Source organism: Scomber japonicus, chromosome 3 (genome assembly GCF_027409825.1).
Source record: "Scomber japonicus isolate fScoJap1 chromosome 3, fScoJap1.pri, whole genome shotgun sequence".
In the NCBI taxonomy this organism is placed as follows: domain Eukaryota; kingdom Metazoa; phylum Chordata; class Actinopteri; order Scombriformes; family Scombridae; genus Scomber; species Scomber japonicus.
The window spans coordinates 27060265-27082638 of record NC_070580.1 but is presented as its reverse complement, the minus strand read 5'-3'; the positions used below and the strand labels follow the sequence as shown (position 1 = coordinate 27082638).

The window sequence follows — 22374 nt, the reverse complement described above, 5'->3', positions numbered from 1 at the left end:
AGCAGCAACCAAGACCACAACAGGTCACATAAGTATATCTGATCAATCTGAAACATCTGAAACTACAAATGCAGATTCATCCTCCACTGTCAATACAACCTCAGATTCAACATATAAAACTTCACAAGGTAAACAGCAGGCTCCATGTTTTTTAGTGCAGTTTTATTACATATTTGATTGTTTGTTGTATGGTTTTATCTGACTTTTTTCTTTTCTTTTGTAGTGCCAGTGGGGTTGGGACTGGACATTTCAGAAAAGAGTATGACTATTCTCTTCAGTGTTGTACTTGGAGTGTTTGCCTTTGCTTTGGTCCTGTTCATGTTTAACAGATGCAAGCATAAAACCCAGTACTTGCATCAACCTCTAAACAACACCAATGACACAGGTAAGGAGTTCCCCATTAATCACACAATTAATACAAACTATTTTATGGATTATTTGTAATTAAAAATACCTTTTTGATTTTCAACAGATGCATTGGTAGCAGACAACGACACGCTTGTAATTTCTGGAGGACTTTATGATGGCCATCCAATCTATGACAACATACCACCAGTCCCCGCAGACCAATCTCAATTCCGCCTTGAGTTCCTTCATTAAGGAGAGAGAGTTCCTACAGTTTGAAGGATCTCCTTTGATGCTGGACGTGCATGGATGAAACCAATTTTCCATTTTCAGGACCGAAATTTCACCCTTGTAAATTTTTGATTCTTAAATGAGAAGCAAACGGCAAATTGGAAATGAAAATGATGACCGGCAGAACATTCAAACAAGGGACAATGCTGAGAAATGTTAACACTTTTACTCTTATCACTGTTAATACTAAGTGATAGTAACACAGAAGTAGATAGCAACACATAACAACTACACCTTTCCTCATACAATAAATATGAATAAATAATAATACATATTACGTTTACAATATAAACGTGTGCAGAATGAACGAGATTTCATGTGAACTAAAGATAAATTAAATATAAATTATTCTATATAACACTACAACAAATAACAGAATCATTTTAAAAGTACTTAAAGCATTGAATGTGACTCGACAGTCACTTAAAAACTACCTTAACAACCCAAACAAACGAGCTAAATCAGAAAAACCTAAATTTGTTCTTAACAATACTGTTGATCTGATCTATAACAATACTTTCTATGCATTTTAAGAAAACATCATGCCATCAGTCTAACTTGGATAGACAGTGCTATAAATATATGCATGTTAAAGATGGATGATGGACATTTAAAGCTGTCTTAGTGTTATAATCACTGCTTAGCTGACCTGTAACAGTGCTATTTATGCAAAGATCTTCTCATTAGTCGTCTTCTTTTTTTTGTCACAGCCAGTAACTGCAGTCCAACCAGCATCTCTCATTCTTTTCATTGCAGCTAGCTTCAGGGAGTTCCCTGGTGACTTATGAGTGACAGGGCTCTGGATATGAAAAGATGTTTTTTAATTAAAGAGAAAATAAACAAAAACTTCACAAGCATTGTCTTTTGTTCCTTAATAAAAATGCATTAATTTAATTATTTTAAATTTAACATTACACCACTATGCTGATGTTACCTTTCTGAACATGCTGCGTTTGGAATGAGCAGAAAAACTGGATGCAGGTGTGTCTACAAAGGTCTGTCAAATAGAGAAACAAGTGGCCAAATCTGATTCTGGAAATCTTGCCCAAAAAATGTTATCAAATAAAACAAAACCAAACAAATGATCAACTAATGAAAATATAACTCACCAGAAGATCAGTTTGGTCAGAGCTGTCAGACTTGGGGTCGAGCTGAAAAGTGCTCTTCCCCCAGCATGTGGCCTTTTCATCAGAAGGAGGAGTCCTTATTCTGTAGGACTGTAAGAGAATTCAAAGAGTACATTTCAGATAGAGTCAATAATTTCACTCACTTTGGAAATGTCTGAATGATACAGTATATTACTTTGATCTTTGATGTTCCGCCAACCCTGTTTGTAATGCTTCTAGGGGTTTTCAGGTCATTGAGAATTTCCTATGAAGCAAAGTTAATGTTAGTCAGAGTAATGAATTCTACAATGTTGGACAGACTCACATAGACTTAACTCTTTGTGATAGTGGTATCTATTATGATGGACAGTCACAATTTAGTTTACAACCAGATGAACCCTGTCTACCTTGGACTTTGGTGTTGTTCCACATGATGTTCTGATTGATTCAGTGTCAGATTCCTAAACCACAGGAGACATACACTGTTATGGAACTGTTAAACTACTTATAGCAGAGGTTTTCAACATCTGACACCGAGTCTTCTCACTGTGGGTCTTCTGCTTTGACATAAAGTTAGATGTGAAAAGTCGCACTTCATGATTAATATCTTTAATCTAAACATAATGTTTAGGTGAAAGATGGACAGTATGTTTAAATAAAACAGTTACAGATTGTTAAAGGGTTATTAATTGATTCCCTGGTGGAATAGTGATCTAAAAAGGTGAGTGAATATGTAATGGAAACAGCATTTTTTACTTCTACATCTCTGCCTGAACATAAAAATGGCAATTAAATCCCAGTAATATCGCAAAAGAATACATAGCACACTATTACAACTAGATAATTACATTTTTTACTCACCTCAGAAATTAAGAAAGTGTCTGAAATGGTACACTTTATGTCAAGTGCACTTTATTTTAATAGCTTTTTGGTAGAGCAAACTTACAGCCTTCTTCATAACTGCAGTACTGCCAGCATCTTTGCAGTAGGAAGGAGTTTTCCCGGTCTTACAGAAGTCAAACATGTATTTTTTTGAAGAGCTTTCTTTTGGATTCTCTGAACATTGTTCTTGTTTGTGGCTGAAGGTAGATGACTAGAATTGTAAGAATAAATCTTGAGTAAGTACAAGTTTATCTCAAAATTAACCATTTAATCAGTTGTCCTGTTTACTGATGTAAAATGTTTCTACCTGCTTTTTACTTGCTTCCGACAGCAGATTGATCTTCATTGATGAAACTTCTTTCTTAAGATCACTTAGCTTGTTTTGTAGCTTTTCCTTACAGCAAAGAAAAGAGCCTTACAAAAACTGAGCTGTCTCTTAAAATGTGAAGTACAACCTAGTACAGCAAATAAAACCCCCAAAAATAAACTATAATTTATTTCAACATACCTTCTCTCTCTTTTCTGTCATCAGCTGTTTCTTCAGCTGATCATTTTCTGTCTTATGCTTCAACACATCCAACTCCTGATTCAAATAATTTAGTGTTTTTAAGAATATAATTGATTCATTATAATTGTTGAAAATGGTAATGAATGTTAGCTCACAATTTTCTAACATCATACCAGTGATTTTGTATGAGCAACCGCCTTAATTTCTTTGTTCTTGTTCTCATCAAGCTCTGCATCCTTTTCTTCAACCATACGGTCATATTGGCTCTGGAAATAAAAATGTCAAGTTTAATATCTCTGTGTTTGGATTCACAGTTGTTGTGCATAGGGCCAGCTCTGAACAGCTAAAAATATACTTGACCTTACCTTGTGTTTTTCCATCAGTGTGACCATATCTGCTATCTTGTGTTGACACTTGAGTTCTGTGTCTTCCTTGTTCTTCATGGCCTCTGCTCCTGTCAGTCTGAGCTTTTGTACCTTTAAGACAAGGTGTGTTCATTAGTTCTTTATTCTGAGGAGCTAAAAATAAAGCAAATAACATCACATTAAATAAGTAACCTCATTCTCAAGCTCTACTGCAAAGGTTGATTTGGACTCCAGATCCTTAAGCAATTTTTGACGTTCTTCCTCATTCAGTCTTTTAAGATTCTCTGTCTCCTCTTGAAGGCTGCTGATCTAAAGACACAAACAAGTGTGTCCATTACACAGGATTATACTTAATAGTTTCAATGTTTAAAACCAATATTAAGAAGTAGAGAGAAAAACCTCCGTACCTCATTTTCAAGTTGACTGGATTTCACTGTCTCTTTTGCTAATTGCTTCTTGAGCATTTTATTCTGAAAAAATACAAGTGAACTGTTGAACTGTGTTGAATAAATAACGATGTGACTCCATGTGCCATATATCTATAATTTCAGTCATCACAAACCTCTTTCTGGTATTCCTCCTGGGCTCTAAGTTTAGTTTCAAATTTTCTCCTGAGATTGCACAGCTAAAATAACACAATTTGTGGTTAGTTCCAGGAAAAAAAAAACCTAATAATAGCACTTGATTTTTTTTTTCAATCACCTTTGTCTCCACAGCTTTAATCTGTTTTTCTTTTTTTGTAATTTCTTCCTGGAAATGCTCACACTAAGCATAAGACACAAAGCAATCATCATTTAACATTTAACAGAACAGTATACATTTTGTGTTTCTCATTGCAACTGAGGTTTAGCTGCCATTCTTACATTTTCTTCAATTTTCTTCTGCAAAGTCTCAGTCTCTTGATATCTCCCCTGGATCTGGGTTTTAATTGAGTTTAGTTCCATTCTATATGACAAAATATATGAATTAATAATCTAAAAAAAACTATGTTAAAAACGGTTAGGTCTCTAAAATGCAAACTGACCTTAAACATTTGTTTTCCTTTTCCAGTCTTTGAATTTCTCTTGTGAGCTTCGTTGCCTTCTCCTCACTCACCTAATCAGTCACAACAGTTTTCAGAGTTCATCAATCATACAGGAAGTAAAAGAAACAATATAACAAACCGACAAATAAATGCAAACATATTGTATAAATCAAAACTGTCTATCACATTGGATTGGATAGCTCAGACCTTCATGTTTGCCTCAATATCTTTCACATTAGATGATCCACTCTCAAACTGCTGTTCAATGGCCTTCTTCTCAGACTGCAGCTCATTAAAGTTGGATAATAGCTCCTCGTACTTTACTCTTAAAAACAACACATTAAACTTTTAACATTCAGCATACAAAAGTTTGATATACTCAATATGCTACTATTAAGGAAAAGCTGGCCATTTAGGAACTCACTCATGCTGTGAGAGGTCTTTCTTCAGTTGCTCCATCTGATAAGTGTATTCTTCATTTTTCTTAATTTCACTGGACAATTGTCCCTCCAGCTCCTGCACTTTAATCTGAGGGTATAAAAAACACATAATACAGTGAAGCTTAGTTGTGTATATAAACCTCAGTATCACAAATTACTTTTCATTCTGAAAAAAATTATTTCTTAGGACCAATTTCCAGATTTATTAAAACATGAGTGTGGCAGGAAAATGAAAATCATGTATAAACCTCAGTTGTGTCAAACTTCTCCTTTAAATCCTCATGTGCCTTTTCAGCAGTTTCACAACCTTTCTTAAGTAGATCATTTTCAGCAAAGGCAATCTGTGCTTCACTCTGTATCAATTAAAGAAAAATGTGTTAGACTGTTAAATACATCCCTTCACTGTATGGGATTATCTATGGGTAGGGGTGGGGGAAATTTCCCATTCTTAGATGCATCGCGATTCGAACGTGGAATCTGAATCGATTCACACACGTCCAAATTTCAATTATTTAAATGTGTTAAATAAAGTAATACAGACGGTTCTAAAATGCAGAACATCTCCAGGACACTATGGGGAGCGCACAAGGAGTGGATACACCGCATGTTCTTTCATAATGTTAAATGTTCTGAGTTAATTAAATGTTTTGGATTGAATGAATCGTAGCCCCTGAATCGTAATCGAATCGTGAGGTGCCCAAAGATCAACCCCTATCTATGAGTATCACCGTAATTAGCTGGGCTTCTTCGGTTTTTCTTGAAAGCTCAGCTTTGAGTTGCTCCACTCTGGCCTCAAGGATGTCCATCTTACCCTTCATGGCCTCCGTGGATTTTGAAGCTTTGTCCTAAAAACAACATCATGAGTCTTTTCAAGTCATCTTCTGAAGTGTATGACTACAATAAATGATTAAAATACACTTCACCAGTTCATCTTCAAAGATTTTGATCTGCCCACTCTTTTTTCCACTTTGCTCTATGGCCTCTCCTGTTGAGTAAACATTTTCTTTAACTTAGAGGAGCATCAGATTCAACATCTAAAAAACTATTCTACCCAGTGAGGCTTACCTAAAAGTGTGTTTGTCCTTTCAAGTTCCTCGTTGTTTGCCACAAGTTTATCCTCACATTCCTTAACCCTTGAAAAGAAGTCATAAGAGGAACATAATGAATTGAGGAAAAATAATGTCTGGTCTAATGTAAATGAATGGAAATTTGAGGAGTACCTCTGTATTTCTGTTGCCAGTGACTCCTGTAGCTCCTGAATGGTTGTCTGAATCTCCTCCAGCTTTTTTGCTTGTTGATCTTTAACTCTGATGAGTTCTTGCAAGCTTAAGTCTTTGCTTTCAATGATCTGTGCATATTCTTCTTTACTTTGTTTCAGCATTGCAGCCAGGGCTTCTTGACTCGTCTTTGAGGGAAGGACAACATTGTCAAATCAGGCATTGCTCAACAAAGTCCTGTTCAATTGAAAATAACAAGAATCTCAACAGTCACCTCATTTTCTATATTGCGCTGCTCTGCAGTGTGCAGTTTTTGGAGAAGGGATTCCTGTTCAGCTTTTGAACTTTTGAGAAGTTCTTGTTGTTGATCTGGAAAAGTAAATATTTGATACAATCTTTGGTATCCTCCAAATTAACACTCATCACTGAACTTATACTGTATATATTAGAGAAAAAATGAAAAGTTACAATTAAATTTTATAGTAAGGTTTATTTATGTTCACAAGCAGTTATCCAAGAATCCTGAGGAACATAAGAAATATGAAATTTTATAACATGGATAGTTTGGGTTTTTAATTCTGTATTCAGGTATTTCATTGTTTGTCATGCTTATTGTAAATATCAGATAAAGGCAAGCCTGAAATTCACAATGCTAACTTAATTGAATCAAGCTGAGCTGATTACCAGGTAGGTGTTTGGTAATCATTGTCACTTGGTAAACCTGGCTGGTCATTGACCATTTGCATTATTTTTGTCACAACAGCTGGTCTCTCCCTCTTTTAAAGGGAATGTTTATCAAACACTAGGGGTGTGACGAGTTCTTGTGAGACGAAAACGCGACAATATTTCTCGTTGAAGTGAATTTTGTCTCGCAAAGCTATAATTAAGTTTTCTATCGCTCATTCACACGTCATGTCTTCTTTTTATAATGTCACGTGTGGATCATTAACCTTGTTGCAGCTTTTTTGAGAAGATCTCACAGAAGTATGAGATGAGGAGAGGAGCAGGTTAACCTCAGGTCTCTACACTGAGAGCCTGAGGTAGGAGGAGCAGAAGAATTGGATTCTTTATTTAATTTATATGTATATATTAGAATTGTTTCTACTCTTTATAATTTACTTTTTAGTATTTATGATTGTATCTAACTTTGTATTTATGGTTGTTATTTCCATAAATACCAAAATTATCCATCTATAAAATATCTATATGTGGAAACCTTTTACAGTGCTGCATACTGCATATGATAATTCTATATTTAGAAAGTAGAACTAAAGTGATTCATTACAAGATGATTAGTTAAAACATTTCAATTCAATTTCCATATTGTGAATTTCAAATAAAAGAACAGTCATGTATTTCCTCATTGAAGTTTTCTTTAAAATATAGTTAAAATCACGTCTCGATCTCGTGAACCCAATATCATGTCTCGTCTCGTGAGCTGAGTGTATGGTCATACCCCTACCAAACACTGAACGTTGTTTAACAAAGTCTTTTTTTGACAATATAACACATGTTGACACTTTATCATGAAATCTGATCAGTCTTACTTGTTGCCTCTAGAAGTTGTTTGCATTGGTCTTGGGTCTCACGGAGGTCACGCAGAGATTTTTGTAGTTCATTTACATTATCGTTCAGATTTGTTTGAAGCAACACAACCTGTGGGAGCAATGTCAATCATTAAGCTGTTTGTTTAAAAAAAAAAGAAAAAAAGGTCACATCAAGTTCCCAGATACATTTATTGGAAGAGTTGTTTTTTTTTACTAACCTCGTCCTCTTTTATGTTGTATTCTTGATGATATTTATCTTTTAGATCTTCACACTGCTGCAAGTCTTCTTTGACTGGGGAAAATACAACCATTAATTTTCTTCCTTGTGAACATGCTCTGATTGTCAGTCTATAAATAATTCACACAGTGTCATTTAGGAAAGATTTTATCCTTCATATTATGACTGATTTATGATTTTTTTTTTTGCAGAATTAGTGAAAAGTCAGTTATATATATATAAAGAAAATACACCTTTCAGCAGCTCTTGTTGATGAGCTTCTGCTTGAATACGAAGGCTTTCGAATGCTCCAATCAGTTTCTACAGAAAAAAAAATTGAAAATCAACCATCTAAACTTGTGTCCTTCTGTTTTATTAATCATGGCCGTCTTTATGATGTTTATGTGAAAAATGTTTTACCTGAATACTCTCACTATTGTCCATTAGGATGTGATGTGTTTCCTCTCTTTCAGATTCAACTGCAAAATGTAAAAAACACAGCAATGTATTGCTTTCTGCACCTGAAAAATGAGTTTTTTTGTGACACTGAAACTTTTTACTTACATAAATGTATTTTCTCTGCTGACCGCTGAAAGGTATCTTTGAGTATATTACACAAGTTCCGTGTTGCATTGTTTCTGTATATAAAATTGGAGCAAAAGATTTAAACTGAAATATCTTATTGTGCCCTTTATCTGGGTTTTAATGAGGATACTCAAAACAAAACCCATACCTGTTTGTCAAATCCTCATTTTCACTTATCTGTTCCTCTAGCTTTATGCTGAGACTTTCATTTCCAAACTGAAAAGTAGATATACAATACGGTATATAGCCCCATACAGTAGATACCAAGGGATGTTAAATTATTTGTGACTCTCTATCATCAATAATACTTTCATAAAAATACTGTAAGTAAAAAGAGAGGGGGGGAGACAAATACAGAAAACATGACTGAGGAACACACCTGCAATTCTTGAATGGCTTTGCGCTGAGTTTCAATAGTTCTTTTGTTTTCTTGGAGTTTCCTTTCCCTTTGCACAATGTCAGAGTCAGCTTTGACTTTCCAACACTTGATTTTGTCAACTTCATCAAACAGCTTAGAATAAAGCTGTCCTGGATTGCAATTCTTCTGGAGAATAGTCACAATGATGGGAAGTAAACTGACATACCTCACAATAAACATGTTGCAAAGGCCAAGTCTTTACATTCATGCCTTTCATCTTATACAATGAAAATATTACCTCCTCTTTTTCCATTGGTGGCACAGCCTTCATCTTGGGAAAATCTTCAGAGGGAGAGACAATTATTAATTTATTATTATGACATTCCCCAACTTGTTGTATTGAAATTATGTAGCCAGTGTGTCGTGAGAGGAAGTACCTTGTCTGGTTGGTTTAGTTGGTGCAACCACACTTGTATTGGGGAAAGGCATATTTTGCTCTTTGTCAAAACATGTACTGTAACCCTTGGGATAAACAGCAGTTATGCTTGAGTCAACATAAGTATTAATGCTTATGCCTCTTAGACCACAGCTGCCTCTAAAAAACAATGCCCCAAGAGTACATACTCATTTTTAAGACTTTCATTGTTGCTTAACCTTTATGCCACTTTTGTCATTATAGTTAACATGTATCTGTGTGGTCCACAAAATATATATTCCTTCAGTTACAGTTTTTGACTCACCTATATTAATACAAAAACTAGAGTTTCATAAAATATTGTACAAAGGTTAAGTTAAAAATGTAAATGGCATGATATCAACAACATGTTTTGTGGGGAATAGCTAGAATATGAAGTGATAACAACTTTTCATTACGAAGATATAGTTTTTTGTATTTTGACCCACTTCTTGCTTCTAAATTAGAAAATTATTATTTCTGGAGGGGCTTTCTCAGTGACTTTTAACGTTATGTATTGGCTTTTTTATTGATAGTAACTTACTTGCTGTAATGTATTAATGGATTCACCACAGTTCTCAACAATTTCCTGAGGCCTTACAGCAGATACCTGACCATTATTCACCCTGGGAGGCACCAACAGCTTGAAGCTAAAACCACGGTCTCTGTCCATCCTGAAATGATATATACAGCATCTGTGGTCAAAAGCTGTTCACCAAACTGTCATTGTTTAACAGTATACAGGACATTTTTAGGGTTACATTTAGCATTTTAGTTAACCTCATGACGTGACGTAAGGCTAACACTAGTAGGTTAAGATAACGATAGCTAGGTTAATTGATTGGCTAGCTGACAATTATGTTGTAAATTAAGAAAGAGGAAAACAACGCCAGGCAAAACATAACGGTATTACGCCGTTATTTAGGCAAACAAAGCGTATTACCTACCTATAATGTTAAATATTATATGGATATATGACCAAGACTTCACTTAACGGTGGTTAAGACGTAAAGCGCCAACTGTTTTAATGGTTTAACGGTTTTAATCCAATAGTCGTTAACGTGCGCGAGCAAGAATTCCTAACTGAACTTTAACGGTTTATTTCAAATTTAACTGGTGAGGCGTTCAGGGGCAGTCAGGATTTATCAATAATCAGACAACTGACAGTTTACCTCTATCATCGGATACACAACACAGTAACACTGCTTTCAATGGAAAATGAACACATAATATATATTTGCTGTTGTTAGATTGGTATGTAACAAATACATGAATTCGTTGCAAAACTTGTGAAATTAATCTGTATACTTGGGTAGTGCTAATTTAGGTAGGTCTAATTTGATTACAAAATAAATGTAACTGTAATCCGTTACAAGTTACTTGTGAAAATGTTGATAATTGCAAAGATTTTGCTCAGGAAGACGGATTTTTCCTCATTTAATTATTTAACAAAACATTACTGAATACATATATTGCAGTTTTTAGTTCTTTGAAAACATTTTTTTATATCCTATATATTTCGTAAATAAATAATGATGTGGACGTTATTTGGAGCACACATGGGCTTAACTTGTGCCAGTAGCCTACCAATTAAGCACATGCTAGACTTTTGACTTTTTTCATACATTTTATTTTCCAAAATCTACATGAACTAATGAATACATTTTCAAATGAGAGATAAATCTTGCATTATAAGAAACCTTCTCCCTTAAATCATGTCAATAACCATGAATAACACCTGAACTTAGATTTTGGTGGGTTTAATAGGTACAACTCTTCTATAATAGCCTACTAGTAGGCCTATTACTAGAGTGTATTGATTAGATGATCATTTTTATAATTGCTAAGTCATATAACTGACACTGTAGCATCTCCTTGTCCCATAATGAAATGGCTGACAAAGCTGTGGGCTTGTCACCAGTTTCAAATGTGTAAACAAGTCATGATGATTAAGTAAAATATGCAGCAGATTCTGTGCAGATAGGGGGTTCATTGAGGAATCATATAACGATAAGCACAGAATCATGAGACGGTCTCATTAAAATCACATTGACCCCCTTTTTGGTTAGGTTCAGATGAACAGGGTATGCATTATGCATGCCAAAATGAAATAAAAACGTGCAATCCTCAGTGCAATTCCATACAGATCTAATTTTCTGAAAATTCTCAGATGAAAAAGGCATGAAGAGCCTAAACAAGCTATTTTATACAGAGCATGGGGAGGGGGTCGAGCTTTTTCTTTTACAGGTTTATCATCCCATAAGAACTTTATTCTTGCCCTAATAATAACATTGTCATTATTTTTATTAGCTGCATTACCATTCACATTACAGCATCATCAGTATCACAAAAACACTATTGTGAATGTATCAAAAACAATCACCATTTCTGGCTGATGCAGGCTATCTAAAAAAAGGTGTTACTTCGCACCTTTGTTTTCTAGATAGACATCTATCTAGACAATAGACATCTACAAATTTGTTGTTGTCATTATCACTGCAAGAGATGCTCCCATAAGATTTTGTACTATCCTCCTGTACTTTGATTTATTTATGTGGCAAAAGAAACAGCCTCTTGATTAGTCTTGAAAAGCTGCTTTCTAAATTATAAACATGCCTTCAGCACCAAGAGAGGTGTCTTTGCTAGCTGAATGTTATTCTGCTTAATTAGAATTGCAGTAATGCACTGATCTGTATCTGTATCAGAGGTTAATATTATCTATCCATTATGCAATAAAGACATTATTGTATGGGGAGGTCTGTTAGTGCAAAGTTTGATCATATGACTTACATGATACATAAGATGTCACAAATGATATCTAATAAAGAATGACATGGTTATAGTTAGGTGTAGTCTCTGAGAAATATTAGTGTCAGTGCATCTCTGAAGAACTAACATTTTTTCTGATCTCAGATTTATGAGGAACACAGAGTACAATACTTTCATAGTTTTTTCAAATGACAATTTATTTGACTTTCTGAAATAACTTGCAGTCAGTGGCACATTTTCCTATCATGTGAATACACAAAACAATACAACAAGATTGTCATGGCCTCAGAATTACATTTTCATCATCCATCATTGGAAATGGACCAACAAAACATGTTTAAAAGAAAAAAAAGAGAATTAATATGAATCTATTTGTGGAATGAAAAAAAAATAGTGGCACAAAGGATATTTTCAAACCCTCATTAATAGCTCAGTGCTGTCAGGACCTTGTAAACAGGAAAAGGTCTTTAAAGTGTTTGAGAAGTGGTGTGGCAAACAAAGAGAGGTGAATAATGTAATTATACTCTTTCACTGAGAACATTTGCAGTCTCTTTTAAATATATAAAGCTCTGTACTGCTCATGTTCCTTCTTGAGTATAAACTTTAATTATCTGATGGTACACAGTAGGATTTTAAACACTATAATATGCAGCAGGAAAGTTAGAGAAGTTATAATGATACAATCTGAGATTAAAAATTCCATAACATGCTATTAATATAAGTGACATTAAAGGCCATTGCAAACATATATACCAGTCCCTATAAGAATATTAGAGGTATTCTATGTGGCTTGTTCATAAGAGTATACATGTTTTCCATTGAAGTGCATGTTAGGTTATACGTGATTTTCCTTGTGTTCTTAAAAACACTGTATTAAGAAACAAAAGTTGTAAATGAGTCTGCCCTGTTTCAATCAAGCATCTATTTTGTCATGAATGAACATCTCATAAGAAACATTAAGTTGAATAGAAATGCAATTTCACATGGGTCAGAAAATTAGACAGTGTCTTCTGTGTTCTTAGCCTCAGCCACCTCCTTGGCAGCACTGTACGACTTTTGGTCTCTACCTCCCACCCTGGCTTTCCTCTCCTCTTCTTTTTTCTCTTTTGCGAGCAGACGATAGTTGAGTCCCATTCCAGCAAACAAGAAGACACTGGAGACGATGAGGAGGATCCCACAACCCTGGTACGTGTACTTATAATCATTGTACACATCTTTGAACTTTCCTGTGAAAACAAAAAGAATTGGACCATTACTTTTAACATTCATTTGTGGTAAGCTACACAAAAATACATGTATAGTAGTATCAGTGAACTTGGAAATTCATGTAATGGGTAAGAGACTTACCAAGCAAAGGGGGCCCCAACAGCACCGGACCACACTCCACAATGGTGACCAGCCCAACAGCACTGGAGAAGCGCTGGGCTCCCACCAGGTCCATCAAAGTCTCAAACAGTACTGAGCTCAACCAGCCAAAAGCAAAGCCAAAGAAAATGGCATAAATCACAAAACCTTTGTAGTCTACTGACATTGGTGCTAGGACGTGACACACACCATTATACAGCACAGAGGCAGCAAAGAAGTACTGTATTCTGGGTCGCACAAACTTGGTGTTGGCCACGATCCCCATTGCAGGCCGGGCAACCATGTCAACAAAAGCTAGAACAGACAGTAAGAAAGCTGCTTTCTCTTTAGGGATATCTTTACTCTTTGCAAAATTACTGAGGAACACCAGTGGGGCAAAGAGTCCGAAAAACATCACAACATTGCCCATAATATAGAGCAAAAAGCCACGGTGCTTGAACAAAGAGAGGTCAATGAAGCTGTTAATGACCTGTGATACAGTCCTCCTCTCTGTAGTCCTCTCTACAGGTTTGGGTTTTGGTCCTATAGGCCGCATGAGGGAACCAGCAACACAGCAGTTGAATAGCAGGCCACCCAGGATCAAGAAACTTCCTCTCCAGCCAAACTTATCGAAGAGCCAGGTGTTTATAGGAGCCATGGTGGAGAGAAAGACAGGACTTCCAGCCATGGCAATCCCATTAGCAATAGGCCGCTTCTTATAGAAATACTTTCCAATCATTGTGAGTGCAGGGTTAAGGTTGAAGGCCAATCCTAAACCTAAAAGAATAAATTAAAACAGTAATAGTGTAAGTACATCTGATTCTATAAATGTAAAAAAGTTGAAAAAGAAAGATCTGAGCATAACACAGTGTTTGGAGAATAAAATAAGACTTGGTCTTTTATTTTTTAAGAACACTAGATGGCAACAGTATGCAGTGAAAAATTGGTGAGTCATGTCCAAACTTAAAAAATATAGAAAGTTACCTCCCACCACACCAATACAAAAGTACAGTGCCTGAACTGAACTGCAGAAAGAGGCAGCAATAAGGCCCATTCCAGACAGGCATCCTCCCGCCATCATAACAGGACGACTCCCATATTTATTAACCAGGATACTGCTGATTGGACCTGAGGAGCAAAGAACAATGCACAGACACATGCTTATTGATAGGTAACAGACATTGATTTGGAGCCAGTCGTCAATGCACAGTTCTACATTTGGCCACCAGAGGGCTCCAGTGGCACAGCTGTAGCATAGCAAATTCAAACAACTTCTGCAATCATTTTTGTCAGTGCTGCACTGCAGTAGATGTGTTCTCATGCCATTAATAATGCGATCTGTCAGAAAAACCATGAAAGCTGTAATGAAATAATCATTTATTTGGTTCAGAGATTCATAAAAATTGACAGAGGAATAATTTGTTTGTGAATTCTCCTTAAATGGACTCTAAATGCATTTGAAAGATTATTGGAAGTACTCAGTTCAGACAAGTGGGTGGGTGTATTGGTGTGTGTGTTTTGGGGGGTTGTAGGCACTGGTGTGTGTATGGGGTCAAAATACCAACTTGTATCTTTTTTCCATTTTTTCCCCCCACAATTTTGGCACCTGGTGCGCAGGATCCAATAAAGGAATGAGTGAGTCAGTAAATGAGAACAGTAAATCATCTCATTAATATGCATGTATCTTGGATTCAACATCAGTTCAAGGAAATCACTGACATGTAAACAAATGACTAAAATGAAAGGAGGGCTCAGGTCGTAAAACTCCATCTCCATCTACAGCTTATAACAACTGGCTTAAATGAGTATGAGGATCCACACGGAAGACACTTCTGCCTCCCTGCCAATTCCGTGCACTACCCAATGAACCTAAATAGAAACTGACAGTTTTTGTTTAGAGGTTGTCCAGACTCATTTGCCAGCACGGTGCAAGACAAAGGGTTTTTAAATTGTAATGCAGGCAGTCTCCACACTAGCAATGAGTTCTTTCCTTCCGCATTGCAGGGAGAGTTGCTTAGGATAAAAAGGTTGGAGACAAACCAATGTAGAATATTATGAATGTAATGAATCAAAAATTGAAGTAGTACAGAGGTACGCAACAGTGGGTTGTTAATGAACTTCTCCTGCTGATGTGCACAGAATGTTTAACATACAGATGGTAACGAACTCTGTCACAGCACTGACAAACATTTCCTCACTTGCTTTCAATTACCATGCAAAGCTTGCTTTCATCTGTGTGTATATTTACATCTAAACATTTGGATTAATTAACACCGTTATGTATGAACATGCATTTTAGATTTCAGTTTTACAGTCATGAAAAAAAAGGTCTGAGGTAAATCCACAGGCACTTACAGTAGATCCATTTTGTTCCACTACTGACATGTCAAAATAACATCATCTTAGTGTAACCTCGTAGCCTTTAAATTATGTTTGTACATTGCATGCCATTTTGAAGCTACTTGTTAAGTGAATGCGTTGCTGAACAATAAGCAGCATTGATTGCTGGATGGGAAACACAGTACTTCTCTTGTACGGTAATGACGGCTTAACTTGGATGTGACGTCTTGCCTGCCTTTAACATGTAATGTTACTGTCGAAGTAAATGGCAGACTTGCTTTTACAGAATGTTTGTAGCAAGAATATAATATAAACATAAAGTTTAGATGCAGTGTATGCAATCCTAACGTAGCAAAAAATAAATACATACATTCCATGTCTAACTTTAGTTCACTGCTCGCGGATCTTGCAAATAAATTTAACAATCAGGTCAGAATAGAACATTTTATAAAAAGCAGTTTTATATGGTGTAATATTTTCCACTTCACATGAGTTTGGCAGTACACTAAAGCAATACTTTCCACAAACTTCCCTGATATTACAAAAAAATGCCTTGGTCATCATTTTACTAGTTTATAACACATTAGAGTAAAAAGAACTGCAGTGTTCTGATTTCAGAGAAGACAGTCTTGAGGGACAAGTAGAGCTCCTTTGAACTCTGTTCTCCCCGTGTTGAATATCACGCACATGAACAGAGCCTTATCATCACCTGCCTGGCCAGACCTGTGTGACATCACCCAGCATCTCATTCATCTCACCAGTGCAGGAATACAAGCAAACCTCTGGTGGTCTTCCACTCTCAAAGCAAATGGGAAAACAATCAGCGGGTATACAAGTCTAAAAGCCATTCAGGTGCTCCAGAGACAGATAATGTTGCACTTTTATAAACAACACTTCAGTAGAGGAATAACAGAACAGTTTTATCCCAGTATGAAATGTTTGATTGAAAGCACATTTTAATTGAGAATTGGTGGCCTCTTTGTGGACAAGTCGAGATTGCAGGGCGACATTGTAAGTGTGCATTTGAGCAGATGGATTGGCTTTTAACTGAACACTGCGGGATAAATCTTTTACAGTTGTGCTGAGAGCCAGAAATTGATTCTATCTATAAATCTCTTTGATGTGTTCAATGTTAAGTGTTAACAAACCCACGCATGGTTGTATTTTGGGTGGTAGCTCACCTCCGCCGTACATGCATGCTAACATGATGGAAGAGATCCAAGACACCTGGCTGCTGGTCACATTGAAGATCACCTCAATCTCTTTGAAGAAGACAGTGATGGACTTGGGGAATGCATAGGAAAAGCCAATGGAGATGAAGGCCCCAACTACCACCATCCATCCCCAGCCACCCTCAGGTGGAGTGTAGCCTTGAGGACCACCGACAGCAGGCGCCATTTTCCTTCCAAAAACGTCTCTTCTATTTCAACACGTTATACAGATATAAGGACCTGTACAGGAGAGAACACAACAGCATACAGCATATTTCATTATTTGTTTGTATTTCTCAAAAAATCTTTTTCAACTTTGGTCCTCATGTGCCAGAGCAACCTGGTTCGACATGTTTTGGTTTAAAAAACGTGTTGATTGGTCATAAAATAGTGGGGTTGTCAAAAAACTAACTGCAATATTTGGTTCATTTGAAAGCTGTTTTCACTTGAACTTTTTTCGTTCTCATCTTTGAAGCATTTGTCAACAATACTGAACAGTCTGATATCAACTCAATAACATCAGCAACACTTTAACTTAATATTGACGATCATCTTGCCACATGTAGCCTTGTAAGTAACCTTGCAAACTGTTATACAGTAAAGGATTTCATCAACTGAACTAAAATGAGTGATTACAAAATGACAAAATGAAAATAAAAGTGTGACTTTCATTGGTTGGCTAAAAAACCTGAGGCTTTTCTGTGAAAAACTGTTTGCTTATTGTTGCTACACTATACTGGGTGATGTAACAGGAGCTCTGATTGGCTATCACCTGCATGCTGACATGCCCACCCTTGAACCTTCCATGATAGTAGAAATGGATCATGGTTGTGAGCTGTGATTCATTTTCGCCTTTTTCGATTGTCACATTCAATTGGCTAATCAGATTCCTCTATTTATTTAGGTATTATTTAATTTAAATTTTTACTATTTCAGTCTTAATTAATTGGTTTACAACTCACTGGGTCCTCCAAGTACAAGAATATACCACAATATATGATGTGTTTCATATTGAGCATTGATAATGACCATTAATGTGGGAGAGGTTAGGGAGGATTTTCAAGTTTGATACAAAGCTGTTCAGAGAGCTGCTGAAACCATGCATTTATCTTTCTAAATTCCAGTAAGTACTTGTAACATCTTTTGAACTTTTTCTATTATTATTTTGCCCTTATGAAGAAGATATCCATGTTAATTGGTAGCTGACAGGATTGATCTTCATCTTTTTCCATCCGACTTATGCCCTCTGACCACTGTTTTTCTCTCATGAGTCTCATCTTCAGATCTAAATGACCTAGCTGGCCTTCACACTCTCAGTTGGCACCAGGCCTCTTGTTTTTTTCATTATAAATTCACCATCAGTATGTGCAACATAGAGTACATGTTCTAAAGTTACTAACTGCCTCTGAGTACCTCCGGTTTGCTAATATGTGATGTGTATTTGGAAAGAAAACAGATTTGTCAAAAATATTTTCCAAACTGGATAACAGAGTTTAAGATTAAGGAAGCTATTTCTGGAGTTTCTTTGCTTTGAATTGCACTCTGCATGTCTTCACTGAGCTCCCACCTGCTGGTCTCCCACAGTCTCACTTTACAAGTGATGAATAAGAGTCCATCTGCAGAGTCAAACAACTTACTGTATTGTTTACACAGGGGAGACTATTCAGAGAGAACATCGATCAGACCACGAACACATTGAATTCACACTGCTCAATAGCTCCAAGCTATGCTCAAGTGTGGGTGATGATATAGTGTTTTTCAGCCAAGGAGGACTTGATTTGGTTGATGAATTGGTTTAGTGCTCTGAAAACTTATTGGATAAGCCAGTTGTGTGCAGCAGGTAGTGAATATTTAATGTGTTGAAGAACTTTTGTTATTGAGCTGGGATTTTAGTTGCTGCTATGCAGCTGTAAATGTGCCTTCTGTCTTATTATACTAATGCAAAAGGTAATGGAAGAGAAATAAGAAGTCATGTCTCTTATTTGTTCATAGAAACTTGGGGGTCACTTGGAATAATTAAACAGTGAACAAATGGGTGTAACAAATTAAATTTGCATATAGATAACATTTTCATGTTTTACATTGGATGATCAAGGATTTGTCATGCTGAGACTACATGAACTCCAGACAGTGACAGATGCATGTTTGCTGTGTCAAGCTTTAACTTTAACTTGAACACCATCATAAGGAGGAAGCAGTGATGTTCACAGGTGTACTTGGTTTTAAGACCAATGATCTGGAAAGGTTTATATCTACTAATGAAAGACTACATCAAGGAAATAGTTTGGAAGACGTGCTTTTCCCAGCTTTCTTTCTGAGAGTGAGAAGAGAAGATCAATATCAATCTAGCTTTGTCTGAAGTCCAGAAACAAGAGGTGCAATCTTCTCACCTCACTCTTGGAAAGAAAACAACTGAGCGTATTGCCTAATATGCTGAACTAATCCCAATACTTGATTAAAAAAAAGATATCATAAGTGATCTCTGTTTTTATTTGTTACTTGATTTCCCTCCTGGGGGAAGATGGACTCAGAGCCATTGACTGTATATAAAAATGGATGTCATGACTCTCCCCAAAAATAGAGCCAAAATATCTTGAACATCTCCTGCTGGCTAGCTGCATTATAAGTTATAAGTCCTGTTTCCTCCATTTTGGAAGGGACATGAGCCAAATTTTTAAAAAGTTAATGTCAAATAATCCAACAATGGTTTCTAACTGTGATGACATGATCGACATCTGTGACAGCCGCTCTCAAACCTATGTCTGATGGCGGGATGGCTGACAGGGCGTGTCTCACAGGCTGTCATCCCACCACCCAACCCGGACAGGAGATGTTTTGGCTCCATTGTTGTATGGTGGTAGGAAGTGGAGATGAGTCATCTATATTTATATACAGTCAGTGCTTAAAGCCAGCACCACCATAGCAGCAAGCATGCATGTGCAGTGTGGCAGCAGGTATGCAGCAAAGTAGCAGCGGACCACTGATGGCTTGACACCACCATGAGGGTGCACTGGATATATATGATACAGTGGGAGGAGTGAGGCAGGTGTTGATTCATTTAGTATCAGTGTTGTTTAATGTATAAAAGTATAAATGTGATTTTTGTCACAGTTATACTGTGATATAATGTAATTATAGTCAAATTTCACAAGTAGTAAAGCTGACTGTTCTGGGTTTCCCTTTACACTTGACACCTTTCCCTCTTTGAAAACTTAAGGTATGCACAATCTCAAGAAAGGTTGCTTGAAAGATATTCACTGTCTAAAAATAGTCACCACACATCCACCAGGCGGCCTTTCAAATACGACTGTATGCTTGGGAAATGTGTGCTGGTGTTGGGCTGGAAGAAGAGACAGTGTTGTATTTCTAAGTAATGAAAAAATTCAGTGGTGGACATTAGATGATGAATGGAGGAATGGGTAAAGATAGACAGGGCTCCAGTAAAAATGGCGAAAACCGCAGAAATACTGATAATTTCATACTAAGGATTGATCGCTTGGCTCTAAAATGGAGAGAAAAGTATCAAACAATTCAGTGCAAACCGCAGAGTTGATTCACTTAAGCCAGGTAAGAAAATAAAATAAGTAGACAAATGATCAGAGGCATCAACGCTAACCCCCTCATATTGTAAAGGTCTAAATAAAGCAGTCAAAGTGGGCGGCCTGAAAGTGCCACTTGACAACACACACATACCAGCAGAAAGCAGGGTGGGCTCTGCAGAGGGCAATAGGAGGGACACAACAGGATTTGATATCAGTGCGGGAAGAATACAGGGCTGAATCTTCTTTGGAATTAATTTGCATAACATGAATGAGTTAGACAAAGCACTGTGAGGACTCAGGTTTGATATTTGAAGTAATGACACCCTGTTGTTGGACTGGACCAGACTTAGCAGGATGGCAATGAGGCAAAGCACCCATCCTTATAGGCTAGAAATATCATCCATGTGCTGCATTCAGAGCTCCATTTTTACATACGCTCTCTAAGGCCAATATTCTTTCTCATTAGTTCATTCAATTCAGATTGCAACTAAAGTAGCTGTAATAATTTGGAATGAACATGAGGTTTTACATCTTTAACTAAATTCATGTGCTTCTAGCAATAGAGTATTCGTTCCTTCTCCCTGCAGCCACGCTTTGGGCCTCTTAAGACCCCAGGTTTCTAATACCACTTATTAGATCTGGTGCTTTTGTCTTATTAAATATAGATGACAATCACACATTAAATATTTGCTGAAGGAAATTGCACATAATAGGTATAATTGTAACACTGACAAAGCAATACATCTTTCATGAAAATCCAGTTGAAAATAGACTACTAATGCAAGTAATTATCTTCAAAGTGATGTCTGGCAAATGTTAAATGTTCACAGCATCTTACCTTGGCAGGAGCTCTCCAACAGGGCCAGATGAGCTCTGCAGATAAACAGAAGTCTTGGAGGCACGTTACCACAGTGCACACATCATTGAATAGGACTTAGAGTCTTTGAATGTATGAAATAAAAAAAATAAAAAAATCACTGCATATCTTTCACCAGAAGTGATCTGTGGGTCTATATCCAGTGTGACAGTCCAAAACTTGCCAGTGGCACCTCAGCCTCAAACTTGATCTGTTTCCAGTGACTGAAAGTGAAGTTGAAAAGTTGAGTTCATTCAGTGCCCAGATCAAACAGCTGGATGATCTGGACACTATGGTGCTAAATGGGGAGGTCAGTCAAGTTCTTATTGGCTGTGGGAGGTTTAGTGCCGTGCCCCTACAATGCTTTCTCCACCCCTCTGTCATGTGCTACACTCACACACGAGGTTAGAGTAATTCACTGCCTGGCCCTGTACTACGTGTGACCCAAAAGGATATCCAATAATGTCTGCACGCTAAGAGATAAGATGCTTTCTGAGACACTGATTTCCTGCATTAGCTGATTTATCAGTGCTATTCAACTGGATATTGGAATTTGTGATCATAGGAAATCCGGGTTATTTAAACAACAGACATTGTTCACCTCAACCACCTGAAATAATCATATATAACACTTGTGAGGTCAGAGCAGGTTGAGCCTTTCTCCTTAATTCCCTTTGGAGCAATTAATCGGTCTTTATCAGGGCTTGGGAAAGGAAAAGGCGAGAGCAGGCTACAGGTTATTCAAACAGCATGTGCTTGCAAAGTACCCTCAACTCTTGACACCCCTGAAATGGTCTCTTGGTTATTTTGTTTTATGGTCTTCCCTTCATTTTTTTCACTTCAATAAGAACTTTTCTTGCTTTTCAAACAGAGGATACAATAGAGCACCGCCTACAATTAAAAGTTTTCTCCTGTGTTTAAATTTATTCACAAGTACACAATTCAAAGAATGGGAATGGGTTTGACACAAAGG

General features: G+C 36.7%; 2 protein-coding genes across 5 annotated transcripts; both read right to left on the bottom strand.

Annotated features, from left to right (window-relative positions):
* Positions 1-936: 936 nt before the first annotated feature.
* Positions 937-10012, bottom strand: sycp1 (synaptonemal complex protein 1). The gene is made up of 34 exons (XM_053315563.1): positions 9923-10012; positions 9323-9407; positions 9184-9227; positions 8907-9071; positions 8676-8743; positions 8507-8580; positions 8363-8421; positions 8197-8263; positions 7944-8017; positions 7726-7834; positions 6453-6547; positions 6182-6366; positions 6027-6094; positions 5885-5946; positions 5677-5806; positions 5210-5316; positions 4946-5049; positions 4729-4846; positions 4522-4592; positions 4361-4442; positions 4200-4262; positions 4060-4122; positions 3905-3967; positions 3690-3806; positions 3498-3608; positions 3306-3398; positions 3133-3207; positions 2932-3018; positions 2689-2835; positions 2150-2203; positions 1939-2007; positions 1746-1853; positions 1571-1633; positions 937-1435 (listed from the first exon to the last, which is right to left on the bottom strand). Exons 1-34 carry the CDS (start codon positions 10010-10012, stop codon positions 1301-1303), a joined length of 3105 nt encoding a protein of 1034 aa, XP_053171538.1. The 3' UTR covers positions 937-1300.
* A 2444-nt stretch (positions 10013-12456) lies between these two features.
* slc16a1a (solute carrier family 16 member 1a) lies at positions 12457-21395 on the bottom strand. 4 transcript variants are annotated; one of them, XM_053315351.1, is made up of 5 exons: positions 21384-21395; positions 16974-17243; positions 14437-14580; positions 13456-14229; positions 12457-13334 (listed from the first exon to the last, which is right to left on the bottom strand). In XM_053315351.1, the coding sequence occupies exons 2-5, from the start codon at positions 17188-17190 to the stop codon at positions 13105-13107; spliced, it is 1365 nt and encodes a 454-aa protein (XP_053171326.1). In that variant the 5' UTR covers positions 17191-17243; positions 21384-21395; the 3' UTR covers positions 12457-13104. The 4 variants fall into 4 exon arrangements, with proteins under 4 accessions (XP_053171326.1, XP_053171324.1, XP_053171325.1 ...); XM_053315349.1 differs by lacking the exon at positions 21384-21395 and adding an exon at positions 20697-20733; XM_053315350.1 differs by lacking the exon at positions 21384-21395 and having other exon boundaries at positions 16974-17316.
* Positions 21396-22374: the final 979 nt, after the last annotated feature.